At 49.2% G+C, this 22009-nt stretch overlaps 1 protein-coding gene across 1 annotated transcript in view; it reads left to right on the top strand.

Moving 5' to 3' along the window:
- The window catches only part of HIPK2 (homeodomain interacting protein kinase 2), a 193872-nt gene that overhangs the window by 121196 nt on the left and 50667 nt on the right, over nt 1-22009 (top strand). The window contains exons 3-6 of the mRNA XM_068973409.1: nt 16915-17038; nt 17428-17547; nt 19628-19714; nt 21662-21846. Of these exons, the coding sequence (XP_068829510.1) occupies nt 16915-17038; nt 17428-17547; nt 19628-19714; nt 21662-21846 (516 nt within the window). The remainder of the gene's footprint in view (nt 1-16914; nt 17039-17427; nt 17548-19627; nt 19715-21661; nt 21847-22009) is intronic.

Here is a 22009-nt window from a genome sequence, read left to right as displayed (position 1 = left end):
AGAAGTTCATGGCACTGTATCTATTTCGGGTATCCCCTGTGCCAGTCCCCACCCCAGCTCCAGCAGCAGGACCGAGTGGAAGCTGCTGCCTGCTTCCAAACATAGACACATAAAACACACACACACACCACATACATCCCTCAGGCTGCACCTCGCAGACATACAGACACAACACACACACACACACACACACACACACATACACACACCCGCCCTCAGGCTGCACCCTGCTTTTGTCTCCTTTAAGACCACTCTAAATACTCATTTTAACCACATTTCGCCTCATTTTAACCACATTTCGCCTCAATAAAAATGTTCAGGGGAAGGAAACGTGCCCCACCGTGATTTCCCCTAGGAAAATCCCTGCTGGTAGCTAGCTAGTGCTTATTTGTTCAATAAACAAAACCTTAGTCTGGGAATTGAAGGTCAACACCAGGCAAATCCACACTGGTGTGCCTTGCGCAGTGCTCTGGGGCCAGCGCGTCTGCGTGCGCACCCGGGTCTGGGGTGGGGGGCGCCGGGGGAGGGGCGGGGCCCGCCTCGCCCCGCCCACTCCACCTTAGCCCTGGTCACCGAGAAGGGCATAGGTAGATGGAAATGAAATGCATAATTCATAAGGCCCGTAGTGGCGTGCGATCTGTGGAAGGGGAGTGGTAATTACAGAACTGAGCAAGGCAGGCGTGTAAGTAACCTTTCTAGGTTAGAGGCTGCTGTGACAGATGGCCCGCATTGTTCTATTCCTGACCTTTTCCTGAACTTCCCTTTAGAAGAACAGAGGAAATACACTTCTGCCTTTTCTCATATTGTTTGCGAATAATACCTTCAGATGCCAGCTTTGAGCGTGTTTGTGTGCTTGGGTTTGGGGGTTTTGCTTTCCTTGTCCCCTCCCCCACTCTGGCCCCAGGCTTTGCTGCTTCCCATAGTAAAAATCTAGTCCCTAATTACTTCATCCTAGTATTAATGGTAAATACAGAGGCTGCACAAATATTTGTCCATATTGAACACAGTTAGTACTGGAGAAGGAAATGGCAACCCACTCCATTGTGTTGCCTGGAGAATCCCAGGGATGGGGGAGCCTGGTGGGCTGCCATCTGTGGGGTCGCACAGAGTCGGACACGACTGAAGCGACTTAGCAGCAGCAGCAGCAGTACTGGGAAAGAAAAATAACCACATAGCATCGTTTTCCCACCTCTGCCCCCTGCCTTTCCCTCCCAAAGCTGGCTCCCCCAGGCAAGCAGGACAGGCCTGAGAACCATCCTAAGGATAATGCAGATGGGTCGGTGACAAAGGTGTGGGATGTGACCTCTCAGTAGGGATGATGGAACCGATGACAGACCTTCAGCCCCACCTTGCAAAATGGAGTCATTTTCACCAGCTGTTAAGGTGCACCTAGGAGTGAAACTCACATTTAAACTGCTGATGCAATTGCAGAGAAAATAAAAATCATAACCAGGCTAGGGAACATGTGCCGTATTTCTTTTATCAGCCTTACCTCTACGCAACCCCAAGTCCTCAGTGTTGTACATGCCACACTTCCTCCAGCGGTATTGATTTCCTGGTCTGAACTGTGAGTCCCCAGTGATGGCCCTGTGATCATCTGAAGCCTATCAGCCTCTGTAAAGTCAGGGGACCCCAGAAGAGAGAGGGAGGAAGACATCTGTTTGATTTTTCACACAAGTTAGCATCGTTAAAGAGTCAGGCAGAATTGTTCCACTTAGCCACCAAGTTGAATCTAGAGTTGAATCTTTGGGGGTATTTGGGGTTGTTTTGTTTCTTGAAAAACAAACCCCTTTTGAGCCTGAATGAAAAGGAACTAGACAGTTGCGTCAGAAGCTTTCAACGAGGAGTCAGAATTTGATTGGTTAATGCTGATTGAACACCTGTTGTGTGCAGAGCACCACCAGGCTGCTCTCTGGCGGCTTAGCACTTCCTTAGGAAGCAAACATAGGCTCTGTCTTCTCAAGGAACTTTTGATCTCATGGGGAAAGCCAGGACAAGCCTAAATGTACACATACAAAGACCTGCTTACATAACTGACACCCTACAGAGGCAAGGGTGACAAGCTCGGTTACTTTAAATGATTTTTCAAAACTTCGTACCAATGATGACTACCATTCTTTCAAACATTCATTTAATTGCTTGTTGTTTCTTTTTTTTTTTTTCAGTTGTATCTTTTAAAATCTCCCTAGCTGCCTCCTCTCTTCCCATTTCCATTTGTTATTTCTTTCCTCAATTCTAGATAAATAGTTTCTTCTCTTTACCTACCTTTCCTCCATGTCTTTGATACAAACTTCCTAGGTCAAGCCTCTCCCATTAAAAATAAAGGATTTCTCCATGGAAGTCCCCATTATCAGAGAAGTACTAGACAGGGCTTACGTGTTCTCTATCCTTTCTCTTGCCTGACACATAAACACATGCATGTGCGTACTCAATCATGTCCAACTGTTTGTGACCCTATGGCCTATAACCCGCCAGGCTCCTCTGTCCATGGGATTCTCCAGGCAAGCATACACGAGTGGATTGGCATTTCCTCCTCCAGGGGATCTTCCTGACCCAGCAATCGAACCCACATCTCCTGCATTGCAGGCAGATTCTTTGCTGCCTGAGCCATCACGGAAGCCACACGCACATCTATGATGCATAAACAACAAATAGTAAGAAGTCCCTGTGTCTGCTGCTTCCTTAGAAAATGGCTTTCGTCAGCAAGCATCTGTGTGTTGAACATTGAGTGCATCCTGCAGGATTTGTGGTAGGAAGAGGAGGCTGAGACCTCTGCCTCTCCCAACCCCTGAGTGTGGCACGTGACCACCCGTATATGTGGAGGACTCACCCGCACAGCACTTGTGCCAGGTGTGCAGGGATGAATAACAGATGCCCACTGCCTCCAGATGCTATCGGTCCAGCCGAGAAGCCGCTGGTAGACTTTTCTCGTTTTAAGAAACAGTTATCAGGGCAGGGATGAATGAAAGACTGGAATTGGCAGATGTGTTGTGGGGACGCAGACTCAGAGAGAGCCTTGGTCAGGACAGAATTCTAGAGGAGGCAGGATTCGAGTTGGAAGCTTGACGGCCAGAGGAGGTCTTTCCATAGAGGCAAACTGGGGGTGCAGTCCGGGGTGGGGGGCAAGGGCTGTTGGAACGGATGCTAGGCGTGCTGCTAGGGCCTCGTCCTGACCACCCTGACGAGTCTGGGTGGTTCTGCGCTGTCACCCCTTGTGCCCCCACCAGGTAGATTCCCCCCCCCGCCCCTCAAGTCCATCTTCCTTTCCTTTTCCTCCACCTCCTGAGCCTCAGCCGACTGACGTGCAATGCCCTATTTCTACACTTGGGTTAGTCTACTCAGCTGGAGTGGGGTTCAGTGCTCCAAGGAACAAGATGAACATTTTAATCTCTTTTGCTGAAGGCTGCTCCATTCCAAAGGCAAGATCCGAAAGTCCCAGCTCTTGGGTTACAAAGAGGCCCCATTGTTTGGATGAGAAAAACAAGTTTCTGGACAGATGAGCAGTGGCGTTCTCATCTGGGGGGACAGCCTGCTCCCCTTCCACCGGCAGAAACGTCTTCCCGGCTCTCGTCTGCAGTGTGCTGTAGGTCTGTCATGGTGACGTCCCTGGCTGTCCCCAGTGGCCTCCATCCCTCGGTCCTGCAGCAGTCGAAGAATGGGGGCCCTTTCAGAACATGCATCAGCCCCTGCACTCCGGCAGCCCCTCATGTCAGCTGCCAAAAGCCAGCTTTGTTTTTCCTCCGTGACCCAAGCGAGCACAAGAAAGCAAACTGGAGTTTTGTTTTGTTTCCAGTTCCTCTAGGAAAAGTTGAATATTAGGTTTTCCCTAAATCAGCCGCCTTTGGCTAGAGACCTGGGATTTATGCCCACTCTCTTGTCCTAACTCCCATTGGAACAAACAACCAGCCACCATGGGGCCCGCATCTTTGCTCTGACCAGGGCAGGTCCAAACAGACCATGGTTTAAGTCCCCTCTGCCACATGTCCTGCAGTAGAATTGAGTGAAGAATGGTACCTCCATTCTCCTCCGCCCATCTGGTCTCCTGGCAGAGCCAGCCTCATCCACCTAGCTCTTCTTCCTCCACGCACCTGTCCACGTTCAGACAGGATACTTCCCACACTCTGTGGACCAGAACCTGCTCCATCGGCCGGGGTGGCCACTGGCTTTAGTTGAAAATTTGCTTAGGTAGCATATCAGCTGGCTTTGTCCCTTCTTTCTCTGTAATTCTCTACCGACAGTGCAGTAGCAGGAGGGAGGCCTTGTCTGAGGATGGAAATATCCCCGTGGCTACGGGGAAAGTCACCCTCCAGCGTGTGTTCAACATCTTTACTCAGCGGGCTCCTCTCCATATCTCAGGTTTCGGCTCCGACTCTCTCGATTGGTACGTCTCCAATCGGTGACACTGAATGCATCTCCCTTTCAAAGAAGGAACAGGTTTATCACCAGGCCCTGTATTCCTCACCCCCATCCATCAGCCATAAAGACCACCTTCTGATTTAGCCCTGCGAGTCACAGAGTCAGCTGGCGCCATAAGAAGGGAAATAACCTGAGATGAGCCTTGACTTTGCTACCGTTCACTTGCCAAGAGCTGGGCATCAGGGGACCCCACGCAGTACAGCATACTGGCTCTCCAGCCTCGTGCTGGTTCAGTCCAGACCTGAGAAACATTTCTGAGAACTCACTACGGGTCAGTGGAAGCTAAGTGTTAACCAGTGGAAAGTTTTCCACTGAAATCAATAATTTCTTATAAGTAATAGTACCTTCTTAGTGTGCTTTCATTTGGGATAGAGGCTGTTGTTCTGTCACTAAATCGTGTCCAAGTCTTTGCAACCCCATGGACTGCAGCATGCCAGGCTCCCCACAGGCTCCCCTGTCCTTCACTATCTCCCAAAGTTTGCTCAAATTAATGTCCATTGAGTCGGTGAGGCTATCTAACCATCTCATCCTCTGCTGCCCCCTTCTCCTTTTGCCTTCAGTCTTTCCCAGCATCAGGGTCTTTTCCAATGAATCAGTCTTCACATCAAGTGGCCAAAGTATTGGAGCTTCAGCATCAATCCTTCCAGTGAATATTCATGGTTGATTCCCTTTAGGATTGACTGGTTTGATCTCCTTGCTGTCCAGAGGACTCTCAAGAGTCTTCTCCGGCACCCTGGTTTGAAGGCATCAATGGCTGAGCCTTGAGTTAACTACTCAAAGGTGTAAAGGAGACCCCTCCTTTCTTCCCGGCCTGACATCCCACTTCTACCCCACTAGGGGTGACACATAACCACTCTGAATAAAGTGGAGGGGCTGCATCTGCCATGGGTCTGGAACTGAAATCCCAAATTCCCTCCCAGCGCAGAGTAGTGGCCTCAGGAAGCGAAGGGTGCCAGCCTGTGATAGTGCCACGTGGGTGAGGCCTACCTGCTATCAGCAGACTTCCCAGGGAAGCTCGAAACGCATTTCCAACCCTCAGTTTCAGTCAGCAGACTAGCAACAAAGCAGAAGAAACAGTCAACCAGCAGAACTAAAAAGAACATCCGAGGTTTTGTCTTCTTTCTCCCCCATAGCCAGCTGCCCCGGGCTTTGCGCTGCACGCCTGCCCTCTGGTCTGGTCCTCCTGTTGAGGACCTGATTCCTGGAGATGTGGGGGCCACACTGTAAGATGAACACACTCCTGTACCGGCCCCGTGTCACCACCGCATGCAGAGAGGGGACAGTGTCTGCGTGCAGGGGAGGGGCTTGGTGCTGCCCACCGCGTCTCTCCACCCAGCTGTGAGTGACACTGGGCGTTGCTTTCTGATAAGTCATGGAGCCATTATGTTTTTGCTCTATGCATTTCTTTTTACATGTGTTGTTATTCACAATCAATCAAAGATTTTTTTAACTTTATAAAAGAACCTGGAGCCATACATGTGTAAAAAGAATCTCTAGGTGTAGTTCAGTTCAGTTCAGTCACTCAGTCGTGTCTGACTCTGCCACCCCATGGACTGCAGCACGCCAGGCTTCCCTGTCCATCACCAACTCCCAGAGTTTCCTCAAACTCCCCTTGAGTCAGTGATGCCATCCAAATATCTCATTTTCTGTCTCCCCCTTCTCAATCTTTCCCAGCATCAGGGTCTTTTCCAGTGAGTCAGTTCTTTGCATCAGGTGGCCAAAGTACTAGAGCATCAGCATCAGTCCTTTCAATGAATACTCAGGACTGATTTCCTTTACAATTGACTGGTTTTGATCTCCTTGCAGTCCAAGGGACTCTAAGAGTTTTCTCCAACACCACAGTTCAAAAGCATCCATTCTTTGGTGCTCAGCCTTCTTTATGGTCCAACTCTCACATCCATACATGACTACTGGAAAAACCATAGCTTTGACTAGACAGACCTTTGTCAGCAAAGTACTGTCTCTGCTTTTTAATATGTTGTCTAGGCTTGTCATAGCTTTTCTTCCAAGGAGCAAGCATCTTTTAATTTCATGGCTGCAGTCACCGTCTGCAGTGATTTTGGAGCCCAAGAAAATAGTCTGTCATTGTTTCCATTGTTTCCCCATCTATTTGGCGTGAAGTGATGGGACTGGATGTAGATGTACCGAAATCTGAGATTCCATTTCCCTGGCCAACAGGTGCTTCCACAGACATTTACTGAGCACATAGTTTCACCAAAAGTATGAGCATAAAATCTGGTAATATTATAGTCCCATGGGGTGTTGGAAGGCAAGAGCAGGCTTTCTCCAGCATCCCCTGACTTCATGATAACAAGCCCCAGAGACCCAGGAGATACAGATCACAGGGTGTGGGGTGGGCTGAGTAGACTCAGTGTGTGGTACATGTCAAGAGGATAAGGAATTCCAGGACAGGGCCCATGTTTTCGAAATGACCCATTATGAGATCTAAGTCATTCTTCCCAGGAACATTTCTTAAAGCGATTTACGAAGAATTAGAGGCTAACGTCAGAATATCCTCTAGATATCTGGGAACTGGTTTCCTAATTATACCAATATTGTTAGAAGCCTTTGGAGATTATAGTTATTGAGTTCTAGATCCAAGCTTTTCTTCTGGTAGATAAGCAAGAAGGTTGGATTTTAGTGCTGAACTCTGCAGAGTTGAAGTACAGCTGGGAACCAAGGGTCAGCACAGAGGTGGGGAATGGGAGGGTGGAGGTGTGTGTGTGTGTATGTGTGCGCGCATATATTTAGTGTTCACCAGGCAAGTCTTCCTCAGAGTCAAAATGTTCATTGCCGATACAAATCCAAAAAAACTTCCGCTCTGATTCTAACATTGTCCTGAAATGGTTAGTTGACTCAAGGAAATGCACTTCCTTCGGGAGACTGTCCAAGTATGGCGTGAGAATGACGTCACCGGCACAGTCAAACCCTGATTATATATAATCAACTTTCCAGGTGGTTGTGATGCTTTGTTCTGATGTCTTGAGCATTTCTGTTTGTGAGAACTGGAGATGCTCAATTACAGCAGCATCACCAGTGAGGCTCTTGACTCCTCATAGCATACACACAGTTTTATGGCTGTCAGCAGTGGCCCCGAGAAAGAACTTCTAGAACCCCTCTGAAACAATTTCATTGCATATGTAACATCAAGCTGGGACCACCACAGGCACCAGTTGGGTGTGTTCCCTGGCTCCTCCTCTGGAGTCAGAGCCTTGTCACTGTCAGAGGACAGCGTCCTCCTCGTCGTACTACAAGGCAGATTTTCTTAGAGAAAATCTCTCCTGTGGAGGGTGTGTGGTGCTCTCAGGATGCACAGCGTTTGGTTAGACCAGTCTCCTTATCACCTTGGCTCAGGGAAGGCCCACACAGTGAGCAGGCTCCTGGTCAACCTCACCCTGTGGTTTGTTCCTGGAGCTCTGTCTCTGAGCCACTTTGTCTTTCACCCATTTGTCAAGCGCCTCAAAGACAGAGCTGCTTCTTTACTATCTCCAGTTTGCCAAGGAAGCTCTATCTTTTTCAAAATCAAACCCCAGGTTGACCTTGGATTAGCCAGGCCTCAGTTGCTGTCTCCACTTGGACCTTTCTGGGTCCCCCTGACATGGTACAAATCCATCTTCTAGAAATACTGCCCTGAGGCACTCTCCACTGTTCACCTTTCAGGTTGTCTTCTGTGAAAATCCTTTGGGCTTTGGGGTCCAATTTCCCTAAAATAGCCTCAGAGTCCTCAGATTTCTGCCACTCCTAGGGTCCTGTGTGGCCTTGATGTAATCCTTTGCCTCCCAGTCCAGGCCACCAACTCAAATAGTGCCTCTGAGCGGGTGTCAGCCTTTCCAAGTCTCCTTACTTTTGCGGCAGAAACATAAGATTTAACAACCCATCTGAAATACAATTTTACATTTTGATTGCTTCTGCCCCAACCATACTGAGGTTACTTTCAATCTGCATATATTTGTGGGAACAGGCTTTTTCACTGCAGTTCAATTCAAGAACACCTTATAATATCAGTGATTATAAAATACCATGGACTAACAGAGTGTCTTGCTTCCAGAGAGTTCAAACTGCTTTATAATTCTACCAAACGTAATTTATCTTCATAAGCTGCTGCTGAGACAAGGAAAAAAGCAAGATTAATAATCACATTTTATAGATGGTGAAATAAAAACCCGGAGAAATTGAGTAACATTTTTCCAGAAATGCACAGTCCTTCCTGTGCTCTCTGATTAGTGTTGCAGATTTATTGCCCAAGTTGGGAGTGGCCGCGAACCTTGCACTTGTGTTATTAGTGTGGATGATGGAGACATGAACTTGGCCGGGGAGGTTGGGTGAGGAAGGGCTTGTACTGTGAAAGGTGATGCAGGGTTAGGGTCATGCTCTCCAGTAGGAAGAAGTCGGGAGTTGTGGATGGGAAGTTTTCTTTCTAAAGCTAAATGACAGGGACTTCATTGTTGGTTATATTAACCTTTGCCCCTTTTTTGTAAAGATAAATGAAAAAACTCTTTAATGGTTATGCTTTAATATATTTAAATAGTTTTCCTAACATTTCAATTTATAAGGAAGAAAATGGACCTTTAAGATGAAGAAAGGGGGACTTCCCTGGTGGTCCATTGGTTGAGAACCCGCCTGCCGATGCAGAGGACATGTGTTTGATCCCTGGCCTGGGAGGATTCCACGTGCCATGGGGCAGCTGAGCCCTCGTGCCACAACTCCTGGGCCCACGCTCTAGAGCCTGCGAGCCACAGCTGCTGAAGCCCGGGTGCCTGGTGTGCTCTGCAGTGGGGGAGGCCACTGCAATAAGAAGCCCTCACACCGCAACTAGAGAGTAGCCCCTGCCCGCTGCAACGAGAGAGAAGTGTGTGCAGCAGTGAAGACCAAGTGCAACCAAAAAAGAAACAGCATTAATAAAACTTCTTTAAATGAGGGAAAGGGATGCTCTTTATCTAATTGCCGTCACATGGCCTTAGACACATTGTACATAATCCGTAAGTGATGTACTATCTGCTGACTGCTTTCTCTGGGCCAGGCCCTGTGCTAGGTGCTCCTGTGATGCTGTTTCATTTTATCCTCCTGCCAACGTCAGGAAATCGATATACAGCCACGACCTGATGGCACTGGTCCTGAGTGTTCCCACTCAACTCAGGTGGTGTGCACGCCTCTGTTGGAGGTCATTCCCCCATAGGGTCACAACATCTGCACGTGATCTGGGAATGCCTCACCAGATACATGTACTGTCAGGAGAGCCACCGGAGTGAAATATCAAAGCTTAATCACTGCTGTGTCGAAAATGACAGTTGTCCGTTCTCTTTCTATAGAAAGATAGAATTTTCTATGTCTTGCTATGGAAATGTTGGAAAGGAACAATCTTTCTTAGGTGCAAATTTTGTCTGACACTTCGTGTGTGTTTCAAGTATTTCTGATGTCCCAAAATAGCAGTGAGGAGCCTCTGTAAGAGGATTCCGTGGGCTGGTAAGGGAAGGTTGAGTCCCTGACACAGCCTAGGCGGTTCTGAGCCCAGAGGGGAAAGGCCATGTCCCAAGCTGGCAGTCCTACCCACTAGGGACCCAAACTGAGAGACCAGAAACAGCCCCCATGCAAGAAACCAGGATGTGATTTTTTTCTCTTTTTTTTTAAAGCATGTAAACTTTGAAATAGAAAGGCCAAGTAGTCTGCCTTTTGTCATAGGCAGTGTTGCCAAGGAGATGGCGCCAGCTTCAGGGAAAACTGGTGCCTGCTGAGGGTGTGGGTTTGAAACAGAAAGGTTTATTCCTTCTCCAGAGGTGTGGTGAGCACCTGGGTGCTCCAGGTGTCTGTGCTAGGTGCCAGAGGTGCAGCCAGAGGCCAGGGATGGACGTGTACTCACCCCACCCTGTGCCTGGAGGCCACCTCGCCCGATCACCTCTCCCGAGAAGGCCCCCAGGCTTTGCCTCACCTGCGTGTGCTGGGCGCTCATTATATGTTGGCCACAGGCCCATTGTTGCCTCCGACTAGACAGTGAACTCCTCGAGGAACCGCAGGGTCTGGTTTCTGATCATCAGCACCCAGCACAGTGCCTGGCACATAGAAGATGCTTAAGAAAATGGCAGTTGAATTATTCCCCGCTAAGTGACTAAATAAGGGGTGCTAAACTCTGTCTTAGGATAACCCCTGCTAATAATGGTTTCTCCACTGAAGAATAAATACACCTTAGCAACCATCGAATGTGCTTCCGGTGCACTGAACAGAAAGAAACCGATTTTAGACTTGACTTTGAACATCGAGGAGCTTGGAGCCTTACAGACCAGTGGAGCAGGGACCAGGCATCTGCCCGATCATAGCAGAGGGGTCTTTGGTTCCCCAGGGATTAATGAGGGGCCAGATAAAAGAAGTGCCTTTCTGAACTGAGGGCTCGTGTTGAGCAGATTTTTATGGAGCATCTGCTGTGTACCAGACTGAGGCTCAAAATGTAGGAACACAGGCCCTACCCTTGGGATAGTGGAGGGCGAACACCCAGACATGTATATACAACAGTTTTTGTTGTTGTTCAGTCGCTCGGTCGTGTCTGACTCTTTGCGACCCCATGAACTGCAGCACACAGGCTTCCCTGTCCTTCACTATCTCCCAGAGTTTGCTCAAACTCATGTCCATTGAGTTGGTGATGCCATCCAACCGTCTCATCTTCTGTTGTCCCCTTCTGTCTTCAGTCTTTCCCAGCATCAGGGTCTCTTCCAATAAGTTAGTTCTTCGCATCAGGTTGGTCAAAGGATTGGAGCTTCAGCTTCAGCATCAGTCCTTCGGGTGGTCAGTTAATATTTATTGGACCGATCCGGTGGTTCATGTCTGAATGTTCACCATGCAGTCCACCAGCACCGAGAGCAAGGTGTGTTTGAGTGAGGAAGGGGCAGGGGAGGACAGGCTTTCTCAGAAATGTGACCAACGTGTCATGTGTGCAGACAAGAGGACACGGCCTTTGAATGGGGGAGAGTTTCAGAGTAAACTGGAAAAGGTTGAAACCAAAGGCAGGAGACCAGTAGGGGTTTACAAGAGAGAGCTGGACCACAGAGGGCTCCAGCAAGCCCACAGTGTGGAGCTGAGTGGAGGATGGCTTCTAGAGGAAGTGGGAAGAGATGGGCTGTATCAGCCCTGCCCATTCACATGCACAGAAGTCCGCTTTTCCCCGGGTGAAAGGCTCACGCCTGGGCTCCCGTCCCTTCATGAAGATTCGCCCCTTCTACCCTCCTTTGTTTGCAAGCCTTAGAACTTTCCATCTGAGTCACATATTTTAGCACTTTTCTTATATTTAATAAAGGTTTATTCAATCTACAAATCCTTACTGATTGGCTCCTAAATGCCAGACCCTGTGCTGCCCTCGTGGACGTAGCAGAGGAGACAGACGGTGAGGAGGTTATTGGGAAAGTGCTGTAAAGTGACATTTATGGCACCGGAGATGGAGACTGACTGGGGTCGAGGGACGCCTGTCGGCAGCAGTGACAATTAAGCAGAGGTTTGAAGAATGAGCGAGAAGGAAGCCGCCACCTGAGAACCAGCGGAGAAGGCATTTGACGCCAAAGCAACAGTTCCTCGGGAAGGCTCAGGAAACTGGTTAGGCTGGGGCTCACTGAGCTGGGAGAGTGGATGGGTGACAGTGCCAGGTGGGCGGGGCCCAGCCGGGGGAGGGACTGAGATTTCCTTCTCAGGGAGGCAGGGAGCCTGGGAAGGACTTCGAGCTGAGGGCCTGTGACCTGTTGAGCTGGTAGAGAGTGGACTGGAGGAAGCAATGATGGAGTGGAAAGACAGGAAGGCCCAGGTGAGGTGGTCAGGGCCAGGGCGGTGGCAGCAGAAGCCGAGAATCCGGGGCCAGTTGAGCTGCTTCGGAGCTGCCGTTACTGAATGGCAAGGACGCAGAGGGAGAGAGAGGAATCCGAGATCAATCCCAGGTTTCCAGCATGAGTAATGGGGCTGGGTGGGGAGGTGGGGGTGCGAGAGAAATTCCATTTAGTGAAACAGAGGACAGAGGGAGGAATTATTTGGGGTGGGAGGGTGCAGAGGAGCAGAGTTCCCTTTTAAAGACAAGTTGAGGTGATTGAGAGATATTCCAACGGAGATGTCAGGCCATCAGAAACATAAAGCTGGAGCCAAGAAAAGTCCAAGATGGAGACAGACTTTTGGAAATACACAAAATGGGATTTAAACCGCTAAGAATGGCCACAGTGACCGTCACAGTTTCCCAGCGTGCAGAGACGAGCACCACAAAACACATGACTCAGAATAACAGAGCCTTGTTCTCTCACAGTTCTGGAAGCTAGACGACCAAAATCAAGGTGTCAGCAGGGCCGTGCTCCCTCTGAAGCCTCCAGGGAGGGGCCTTCTTGCCCCTTCTAGCTTCTGCAGGCTCCTTGGCTTGTGACAGCATCACTCCAGTCTCTGCCTCCATCTTCATATGGCTGTCTTCCCTCTGTGTCTGTGTCCAAATCTCCCCCTTCTTCCGAGGACACTGGTCATGCTGGATTGGATGAAGGATGCACCCTGCTCCAGGACGAGGTCATCGTAACTGATGACATCTGTAGTCACCCCATTACCAAAGAAGGGCCCACATTGAGCTACCGAAGATTAGGACTTCAGCATGACTTTGGGACACAGTTCAACCCCATAAGAATTACCTAGAAAAACAACGAAATGAGAGAAGAGAAGGGGGGTCCTGGGGCTTTGCCATGGGCAGCACTTGGACAGAGGAGGACAAGCCGTGAGCCGCAGAGCAGAGCAAACGCAGGAGCACGTAGTGTCGTGCGAACCAAGATTGCCTGTTTCAAGACTGGGTGGAACGACCAGCCGTGTGGAAGAAACACGGCTCTCAGGCTCCAGAGCTGAGAACCTGACCAGTGGGCGCAACGTGGCCCCTGCTGGCCTCGGCGAGCTCCACGCTTGAATGGAGCGGAGGGGCAAGTCCAGTGAAAGGAGGGAGGGAAGATGCGAGAGACGGAGCACTGGAAGCTGCCAGAGATGGCTCTTCAGAGACTTGGCTTTGGACGGAGAACAGAGAACTAGGGCAGCAGCTGCAGGGGCTGAAGGGATTGGGAGAGGTTTGGTTTTGGCGTGTTTTGTTCTTGCGTTCTGTTTTACAGTTGTTAGACAGGAGACACGAGCAAGAGTGTGCGCTTGGATTAGGTCTGTGTGTGCGTGTGTGTGTGTGTGTGTGTGCGCATGTGTGTGCGTGTGTATGTGTGTGTGTGTGTGTGTGTGTGTATGTTTTTGTGCTCAACTTCAGTTGTCCCCTGTGCTTCGGTGTCGCCTCCCCAGCAGCCCGTGGGGGACAGGGCTGCACCTTCTGTTTCTTTTGTCTCCCAGCTGCCCTGCCTGATCCCCACACATTTGCTCACTAGATCACAGCAAAAGAAATCCTCTGCCGTACATATCGCGACGCCAGGAATTGCAGTCATTCCGTTTTCTGATGGACTAAACAATTTTTTTAAATATTTACTTACGATTTATCTGGCTGTACCTGATCTTAGTTGAGGCATGAGAACTCTTAGTTGCAGCATATGGGATATTATTTCCTCAACCAGGGATCGAACCTGAGCCCCCTGTATAAGGACCTCGGTGTCTTAACCACTGGGCCACCAGGGAAGTCCCCAACTAAATGGTTTTCACAGGTCCCATTCCTGTAGCGTGAGTCTGCTGTTTCTTGCCCAAGAACATCACTGGCATGCCCTTTGCATGACAGTCTTACCTGTTGGATTCTGCTGGGCAGATCATCAGGGAACAGAATCTGGGAAATGGGTTTCCAGGGGTTCCCAGTGGTCTGCTTTAAGGGCATGAAAAAGTGAAAGTGAAAGTTAGTCGCAAGAGTGTCCCACTCTTTGCGATCCCATGGACTGTAGCCCACCAGGCTCCTCTGTCCTTAGAATTCTCCAGGCAAGAGTACTGGGGCATGAGGGCCAGTTAATTAACCTGATAGGAAGGACAGCCTCATGGTCAAGTCCAGAGATGGCCACACGGAACCAGAGCAGCCTGTTCCTAAGACCCGACCTGGAGACTGGAGTGTCCAGGCTACAACGGGCAAAGGAACAGGTCAAAAGAATGGGAGACAGAGGTGCTGAGATGCCTGATTCTGAGCCCGCAGCAGCTGCCACAAGAGGGGCTTCTCAGGACCAGAGCAGGTACCTCCCCAAGGAGAGGCCGGAGTCTCCACGTGAGAGGAGGCAGGTAGACACGTCTGACTCTCGAACAGAGAGGACAGAAAGCAAAGCAGGTTCTGCCACATGTGTAACAAGAGCATGTTATTTTCACTATCATGTTCTTTTGAGACACTCCCTTCTTTTCAAAAAGATGTGTTGTTTTTTTTTTAAATAAACCGAAACCACCACGGAAGAGATGGCATTGCTGGAAGCAACCTGCGGTAGTCTCTTCAGTTCCACATAATGATCTGTGGCTCGGGAAGCCATGGTGTGTGGGGGCACCGCTGGACACAGTGATCTAGGCCATGACCCGGGACAGTCCAGCACTGATGCCTCCCCAGCCTCCCCAGGGCATCCGTGCTGGAGGGCAAGAGCCATCCCCCACGTCCACATGAACTGTCAGCAACTAGGCTGGGAGGAGACAAAGACCAAGGACAGAGCTAAGTGTCAGGCACAACACTGGAGCTGAAGACACCCAGTAGTGAGGGGGCAGGGACATCTCGCTCCCCGGCCCTCCGGAGCAGTCCCCTCCTTCCAAGCCCACGGAGACCCAACCTTGGCCTCGCCGCCCAGACCACAGTCTCAGCTCTCGAGAAGCACCAACAGTAGTGCTGCCTCTCCAGCTCCAAGGAAGGGAAGAGACTCCTTTTTACAGCTGAAAAATCAAAAGACTTGATAGCAAGACCTTTTGATTCTTATTTGTTTTTTCAGAACCATTATGTAGAGAAAGAAAGTAAAAAAAAAAAAAAAACCAGCAATGAGAGCCAGTTTAAAGGAGCAGGCAGGGAGATGCTTTGTGCAGGGGAAATTCAGCTCAAAGCTCCAACAAGTGGAGGTGCTCCTGGCACCCCCTCCCTCCCTCCTCTCCTGCTGGCTGGGCAAAGATAACCCCGATAGAGAAAAGTCTCCCAGCTCCCGGGCTCCCTCTCCAGGCTGCTAAAAAGGTGGAGTTGCATCTTCCTGGATCATGCCATCAAGGGGACCGTTGATAGAGAAAACAGAAGTTGGACCCGTGCATCAGCAGAATGCCTTGAGCCACGTTTAAAAAAAAAAATCATAAACTGAGTTCATATCTCATGCTCCGAGCATGGTTTTCTCCAAAATGTGAACCTAGCAATCATGACCAATTCCTAGAAAAGCAGAGCTACTCTTGTGGTCTTTGGTTTTGATTACCAAGTACATGTGAAATTTTCTCTTTGAGTTTAGGTGATTTCCTTCAGAAGTTCCAGCAGGTAACCAGGTTTATCATGTGAAGGAATATATTTTCTGAAGTTAGGAAAGGGTTTATAATGGAATTCTGATTTACACCTGAACTACAGATCATGAACCAGGTACTATAATTGTCATAGGAGAGAATTCTTTAGAAGGTAATGAAAAAAAAAACTAGTGTTTCCTTGGAAAAGTATGATACAAACTCCTAAAAAGGGGTTGTTGGCATAAACAGATACTGGATTTAATCCCATTCTGCGGGGAGGCAACTTGTTTTATATATGACTGAAAATAGAATACCTGTACTTCAGAAATCCTTTGTAAAAACTGAGCATCCTTGGGACTTCCCTGGTGACCCAGTGGTTAAGACTTGGAGCTTCCACTGAATGTTCAGGGAGCAGGTTTGATCCCTGGTCAGGGAACTAAGTGGAGAAGGCCATGGCAACCCACTCCAGTACTCTTGCCTGGAAAATCTCATGGATGGAGGAGACTGGTAGGCTGCAGTCCATGGGGTTGCTAAGAGTTGGACACAGCTGAGCGTCTTCACTTTCCCTTTTCACTTTCATGCATTGGAGAAGGAAATGGCAACCCACTCCAGTGTTCTTGCCTGGAGAATCCCAGGGACGGTGGAGCCTGGTGGGCTGCCGTCTATGGGGTCGCACAGAGTGAGACACGACTGAAGTGACTTAGCAGCTTAGCAGCAGGAAACTAAGATCCTGCACGCCACTCAGCAAAATTTAAAAAAACCTGGGCATTCTCTAAAGGTTGATTTCCTGGGTTTTCAGCTACAAAAGATAATTCCTGAGTATCTCAAAGGCGTTGATTAGCTCATCTGGCTGGAGCGTGATGGTGGTGAAGCAGTAGCTGTGGTTCCCTCTGGGTCTGCTCTACAACCTCAGACCTGCCGTGCATCTCAGCCAGTCACCTAGCCAGGCACCCTACTGATGGGAGGACCAAGCCAAAGGATGCAAGGATCATTGCAACCCAGCTCAAGAACAACAGGACCTTGCGGGGGTCAGTAACAGTAGCTTGGGTTCAAAAGACTGGATTTTTTTTTTTTTTTTTTTTAGAATTCGTATAGAAATAGCTTCCTGCTTTTCCAAATTGCTAATGACTGTTTTTTTCCATTCTTCCTTTTCAGGGCCCCTGAGATCATCCTGGGCTTACCATTTTGTGAGGCAATTGATATGTGGTCTTTGGGCTGCGTCATTGCAGAGCTGTTCCTGGGCTGGCCACTGTATCCAGGAGCTTCAGAGTATGATCAGGTGGGCCCAGACAGCACAGGTGTTCTCAGCCAGCTCTCTTCATTTGTCTGGATGGGCACCCCATCCATAACCTGACATGGGGTGGGGCTCTGAGGTGTGATACTGTCTCCCAAACCTTCCTTCCCTTCAGTCACTTTTTTTTTTTTTAATTTAGCCACAACCTTTATTGAAGCATCTTACCTGTGTTATCCCTTCAAGTACCAGTATCCAAGTTTACAATTGAGGATCGCCTGGCTTTTCTTTCTTTGTGCTTCCTTTTCCCTTTTCCTTTGATTACTTCATTCTGTCCCTATAAAATTGTCGTTTTTCTCTGAGACACTAGAGCTGTTAGTATACCACATGTATGGTGACAGGAAAAGCCCTGACCTCATTCCCATCTTTCCTTGCAGATCCGGTATATTTCACAAACACAGGGTTTGCCAGCAGAATATTTATTAAGCGCGGGGACAAAGACAACTAGGTTTTTCAACCGGGACACAGACTCGCCGTATCCTCTGTGGAGGCTGAAGGTAGGAAGAGCGCCCGCCTCATTCCTCACCAACACCCAGCTTATGGGGAAGAAGGTCCCCACGAAAAGTGCCCCCATTCGCCAGGAGCCTTTAACCGAGGCACATGGGTCCTGGCTCTGACTCTGATTTGGCCGTGGCGGGGTCGCGACTGTGGATAATACATGGTGGATGGATTTTTGAATGTTCAGAAAGCACCGCTTTGCTTGACCTACTGCCTTTGCACCTCAAGCTCTGATTGCTAAACTCCCTCAATTTCATCCAGTAAACCTGGACGACCTGCCTGGTTGGCTGCTGGATAGAGAAATGAAAGAAGTGAACAGTCCCCCACCCTTAAGGAGCTCCCAGTGCAGAGGGAAACTGAACCTGTGTGATAGCCCTGCCCCCTCCCCATGGCCAGCACCGTTTCCGGCAGGAACAGAGTGTGGGAGCCTGGAGGAGGGAGCCTTGATTCCTGCTATGGCAGAGGATCGAGGAGGAGCGTTTAAGCCAGGCCCTGAAGGATGCAGAGAGCCTTGCAGGCAGCTACACAGTATCTGAAGGCTCCGGGAGGGGTCTGCTGGCCCCACCGGCAGGTGGTGTAGCGAGCGCCTCACTGCACACCGTAAACTCGGGCGGCTTGACTTTAACGGAAACATACTTTGTTTTCACTTTGATCTGTGCCTAGTAATTAAAATTAATGTTGTTGTTTTTTTTTTTTCCTGGGAAGGAGAAAATAATATACCTCTTAAGTGTGTTTTGTGTTCATTTTAGGTGTTGTGTTTTTTTTTGCAAGAGTGTAGGTGGGTATTTTTTTAACAGAAACCACAGCCAAACTGTAATACATTTAGAGATAATGCGTGGTCAGTGATGGCAAAAGATTTAGAAAAGAGATCTGGCAGCTGAGCAGGCCTCTGAGGCTCCTGATGGGAGGCTGGCGTTTGGCAGCTGTTGAGGGTGAGCGGCTCAAGGTCAGGTCCAGTGAAAAAGAGTCCTGGCAGGAGGAGGCTGAGGCTGGCCATTACTGTGTCTTAGTTAGGAGATTCAGGCCTTCTTGGCCAGCTGTTCCCTCATCGAAGCCTGGATCTTAGCAGCTCCAGGTGTGCTGTCCTTGAGTGAGTCTTGGAGGATCAATTACCTGATCCATGAATAAGTCCAAAACCCCATAGTCATTGGAAACAGCAGCTTCCTAGACTGAGGCCAGTTCAGGAACTGGACGTGTGTCCCCTGGACCCAAGCAGAGGGGACTATCGAACAGACTCCAGAGCCAGCAGTCACGTGACCTTGGCAAGCTCCTCAAGCTTTCTGCCCTTCTTTGCCCCTCTGGAAGATGAGCTGGTAATCGGCCTCCCTAAATTGGTTGTGAAGGGCATTACTTGAGTTCACGTGCTTTGGAACAGTACCTGGGGACTTCCCTTGCAGTCCAATGGTTGAGAATCTGCCTGCCAATGCTGGAGACTTGGGTTTGATCCCTGTTCCAGGAAGGCTGCACATGCAGAGGGGCAGCTAAGCCTGTGCCGCCCAACTACTGAAGCCCACGTGCCCTATAGCCCATGCTCCACAATAAGAAAAGCCACCACAATGAGAAACCCCCTGTGGCCACAATTGGAGAAAGTCTGCATGCAGCAAGGACCCAATACAGCCAAAAATAAATACATAGTTAAATAGATGAATAATTTTTAAAAAGTAGTGTCTGACACATAGGGAGAGCTCTATGTATAAGAGTTTGATAAATTAAAATTTTACAATGTGTGGACCAAAGGCTTCTGCTTTTCCACATATGAAACCTAACCACATCCCTTAAACTTAGGGGAGAACATGGTTCTTGGGGTTGTGGCATATATTGCCTTCTGGGGATCCTCCAGATCTGACTCAGAGCTGGCCCCCCAACAGTGTTCATGGGAAGGGAGGAAGGCGGAGGGATGACCTAAGTGTGGAGCAGGAGGAGAGGAAGGCATTCTGGGCAGGTCACTTTAAGAATCCTGTCTCCTCTCTCAAAGGTGGGAAAAGATCCTCAGGGGGAGAAGCAGAGGTTGGCGGGTTTGAGTCACAATGACTAGGAAATAATTCATATGACCAATGGCCCGGTGCCTCTCTTGACCAGACACCAGATGACCATGAAGCAGAGACGGGGATTAAGTCGAAAGAAGCAAGGAAGTACATTTTCAACTGTTTAGATGACATGGCCCAGGTAAGCTCCATGGGTGAGTATACAACGTTAGCCCTTTCAGAGCCAAGCACAACAACACTTCTGCAGGAGTAATTAACAGAGGATGGAGGGTAGAAATCCACTTGACTCCAATGCGGTGGCTGACTTTGACCTTAAACAATGATATGTTGGCCTTAGGAAGTATACCAGTGGGGGTGTGGAACATTTTTAAGACCTTACACCAGCTCTTTAAACAGCTTCAGTTTACTGGCTCTCAATTGTAAAATAGCACTGGCCAATCTGACTGATGTCTTCATGAGAAGAATTCAAGCCCATTAGTTCATTTGAGTACCATGATGAGTTCTCTAGTGCCACTTTAACAAGGGGCCATAAACTGGTGACTTAAGACAACAGCGTTTATTCTCTTGCAATGCTGGAGGCTGGAAGTTTGAGATCACAGTACCAGCAGGCCATGTCCCCTCTACCAGCTCTAGGAAGAAACTGGCCCAGGCTGTTCTAGTTTCTGGTGGCCCCCTTGACTTGTATCTGCATCCCCCAATCTCTGTCTCATTCATGTGGCCTTCTTTTCTCTGTGTTCTCTGTGTTCCCTCTTTTCTCTGGGTCCAAAATCTCCCTTCTTTCTCTTACAAAGACACCAGTCATTGGCTGTATGGCCCACCCTACTTCACTGTGACTTTAACTTGGGTACATCTGCTGAGACTCTGTTTCCAAATTAGGTCCCATTCCTGGGTACCAGGGACCAGGACATCCATCTTTTGTGAGCACACAACGCAATGCAGTCAGTCTCTCTCAGGTCATCTTTGTGTCCAGAGAGAATTCTAGAACACCAGCTATTTTTAGAATAAAACCTAGTCTAAAATCAGGGCAACCCAAAGTGAGTTTTTCTTCAAAGCAATGAGAAACACAGCTCCAGACCAATGAACACTTAACACACTTCTTACTGAAGATAAGTGTAACCAAAACTCATGACTCCAAGTAAAGTATACTTGTCAATTGATTAGAAGCTTTGATTTTCTGAGAAAACTGAAATTGCTTTCCAGTACATGTCTTGGGGCTGGGGGGCAGAAAGCACCACAAAACAAGCTTTTAAAGGTCATGCTAGTATAGGTTTCCCAGGCAGTACAGTGGTAAAGAATCTGCCTGCTGATGCAGGAGACACAAGTTCGATTCCTAGGTCAGGAAGAGCCCCTGGAGAAGGAAATGGAAACCTGCTCCAGTATTCTTGCTGGGAAATCCCACGGACAGAGGAGCCTGGTGGGCTACAGTCCACAGGGTCAGAGAGAGTCGGACACAACTGAGCACACTCACACGCCGTATAGGCTTGCTCTTGGAAGAAAAATCTTGTGTTCAGATATCCTGCCTGCCTTCGCCAGAGGTGGTCCCAGTGAACCCAGGGATTCAAATAACTCAGACCCTGGCTCAGGAGCTGCTAGGTGTGGGAAGCAGACCCCAATACCTCTGTTGGAAGGTTAAAGAAATAAACCTTTTTGCATCTTATTTTTTACTGCTTGGTTGTAATTATTGTTTTTTAACCATGGGGAAATATGTGTAGCCTAAAATGGTACAACTCTAAGTGTGCCATTCAGTACGTTCACATTGTCTCAAGCGCAGTCTCCAGAATTCTTTTCATCATATGGTTCTTTTCAGTGAGGCATGATGCAAGGTGCATTTCAGCCTAACTGATGAAAGCAGGAGCCAGCTGCGCCCGCACATTCATATCTGTGCAGGTGCCCACAGGGGCCTCCCTCTTCCCTGAGCAGCCTCCCCCGGCCTCTCCTGCAGAGAGAACAGCCGTGACCTGCGGGCAGTGATGACCCGTGGCAGCGCCCCCAACGGGGCAGACACAGCCTTCTGGGGGCTGGGAAGGGGTGACCAAGAGATTAGGTTGGAGCTGCAGAGCACAGAACGGAGGGATGGGGCGAGGGAGGCCCAGCGGAATCTCGGTGACTTGTCCCCACTTGCTTGCAGGTGAACATGACGACAGATCTGGAAGGGAGCGACATGTTGGTGGAGAAGGCCGACCGGCGAGAGTTCATCGACCTGCTGAAGAAGATGCTGACCATAGACGCCGATAAGAGAATCACTCCAATCGAGACCCTGAACCACCCCTTCGTCACCATGACACACTTACTCGACTTTCCCCACAGCACACAGTAGGTGTCCTGGTCGTTGCTTCATCCCAGGGGTCGGCAGGCTTTTTCTTTAAAGCCCCCGGTAGTGCATATTTCAGGCTTTGTAGGACTTCCCTGGTGGGTCCAGTGTTCAAGACTCTGAACTCCTTTCAATGCAAGGAGTGCCGGTTTGATCCCTGGTTGG

This window comes from Capricornis sumatraensis, chromosome 5, assembly GCF_032405125.1.
Source record: "Capricornis sumatraensis isolate serow.1 chromosome 5, serow.2, whole genome shotgun sequence".
Classification (NCBI taxonomy): domain Eukaryota; kingdom Metazoa; phylum Chordata; class Mammalia; order Artiodactyla; family Bovidae; genus Capricornis; species Capricornis sumatraensis.
This window is presented reverse-complemented; position numbering and strand designations above follow the sequence as displayed.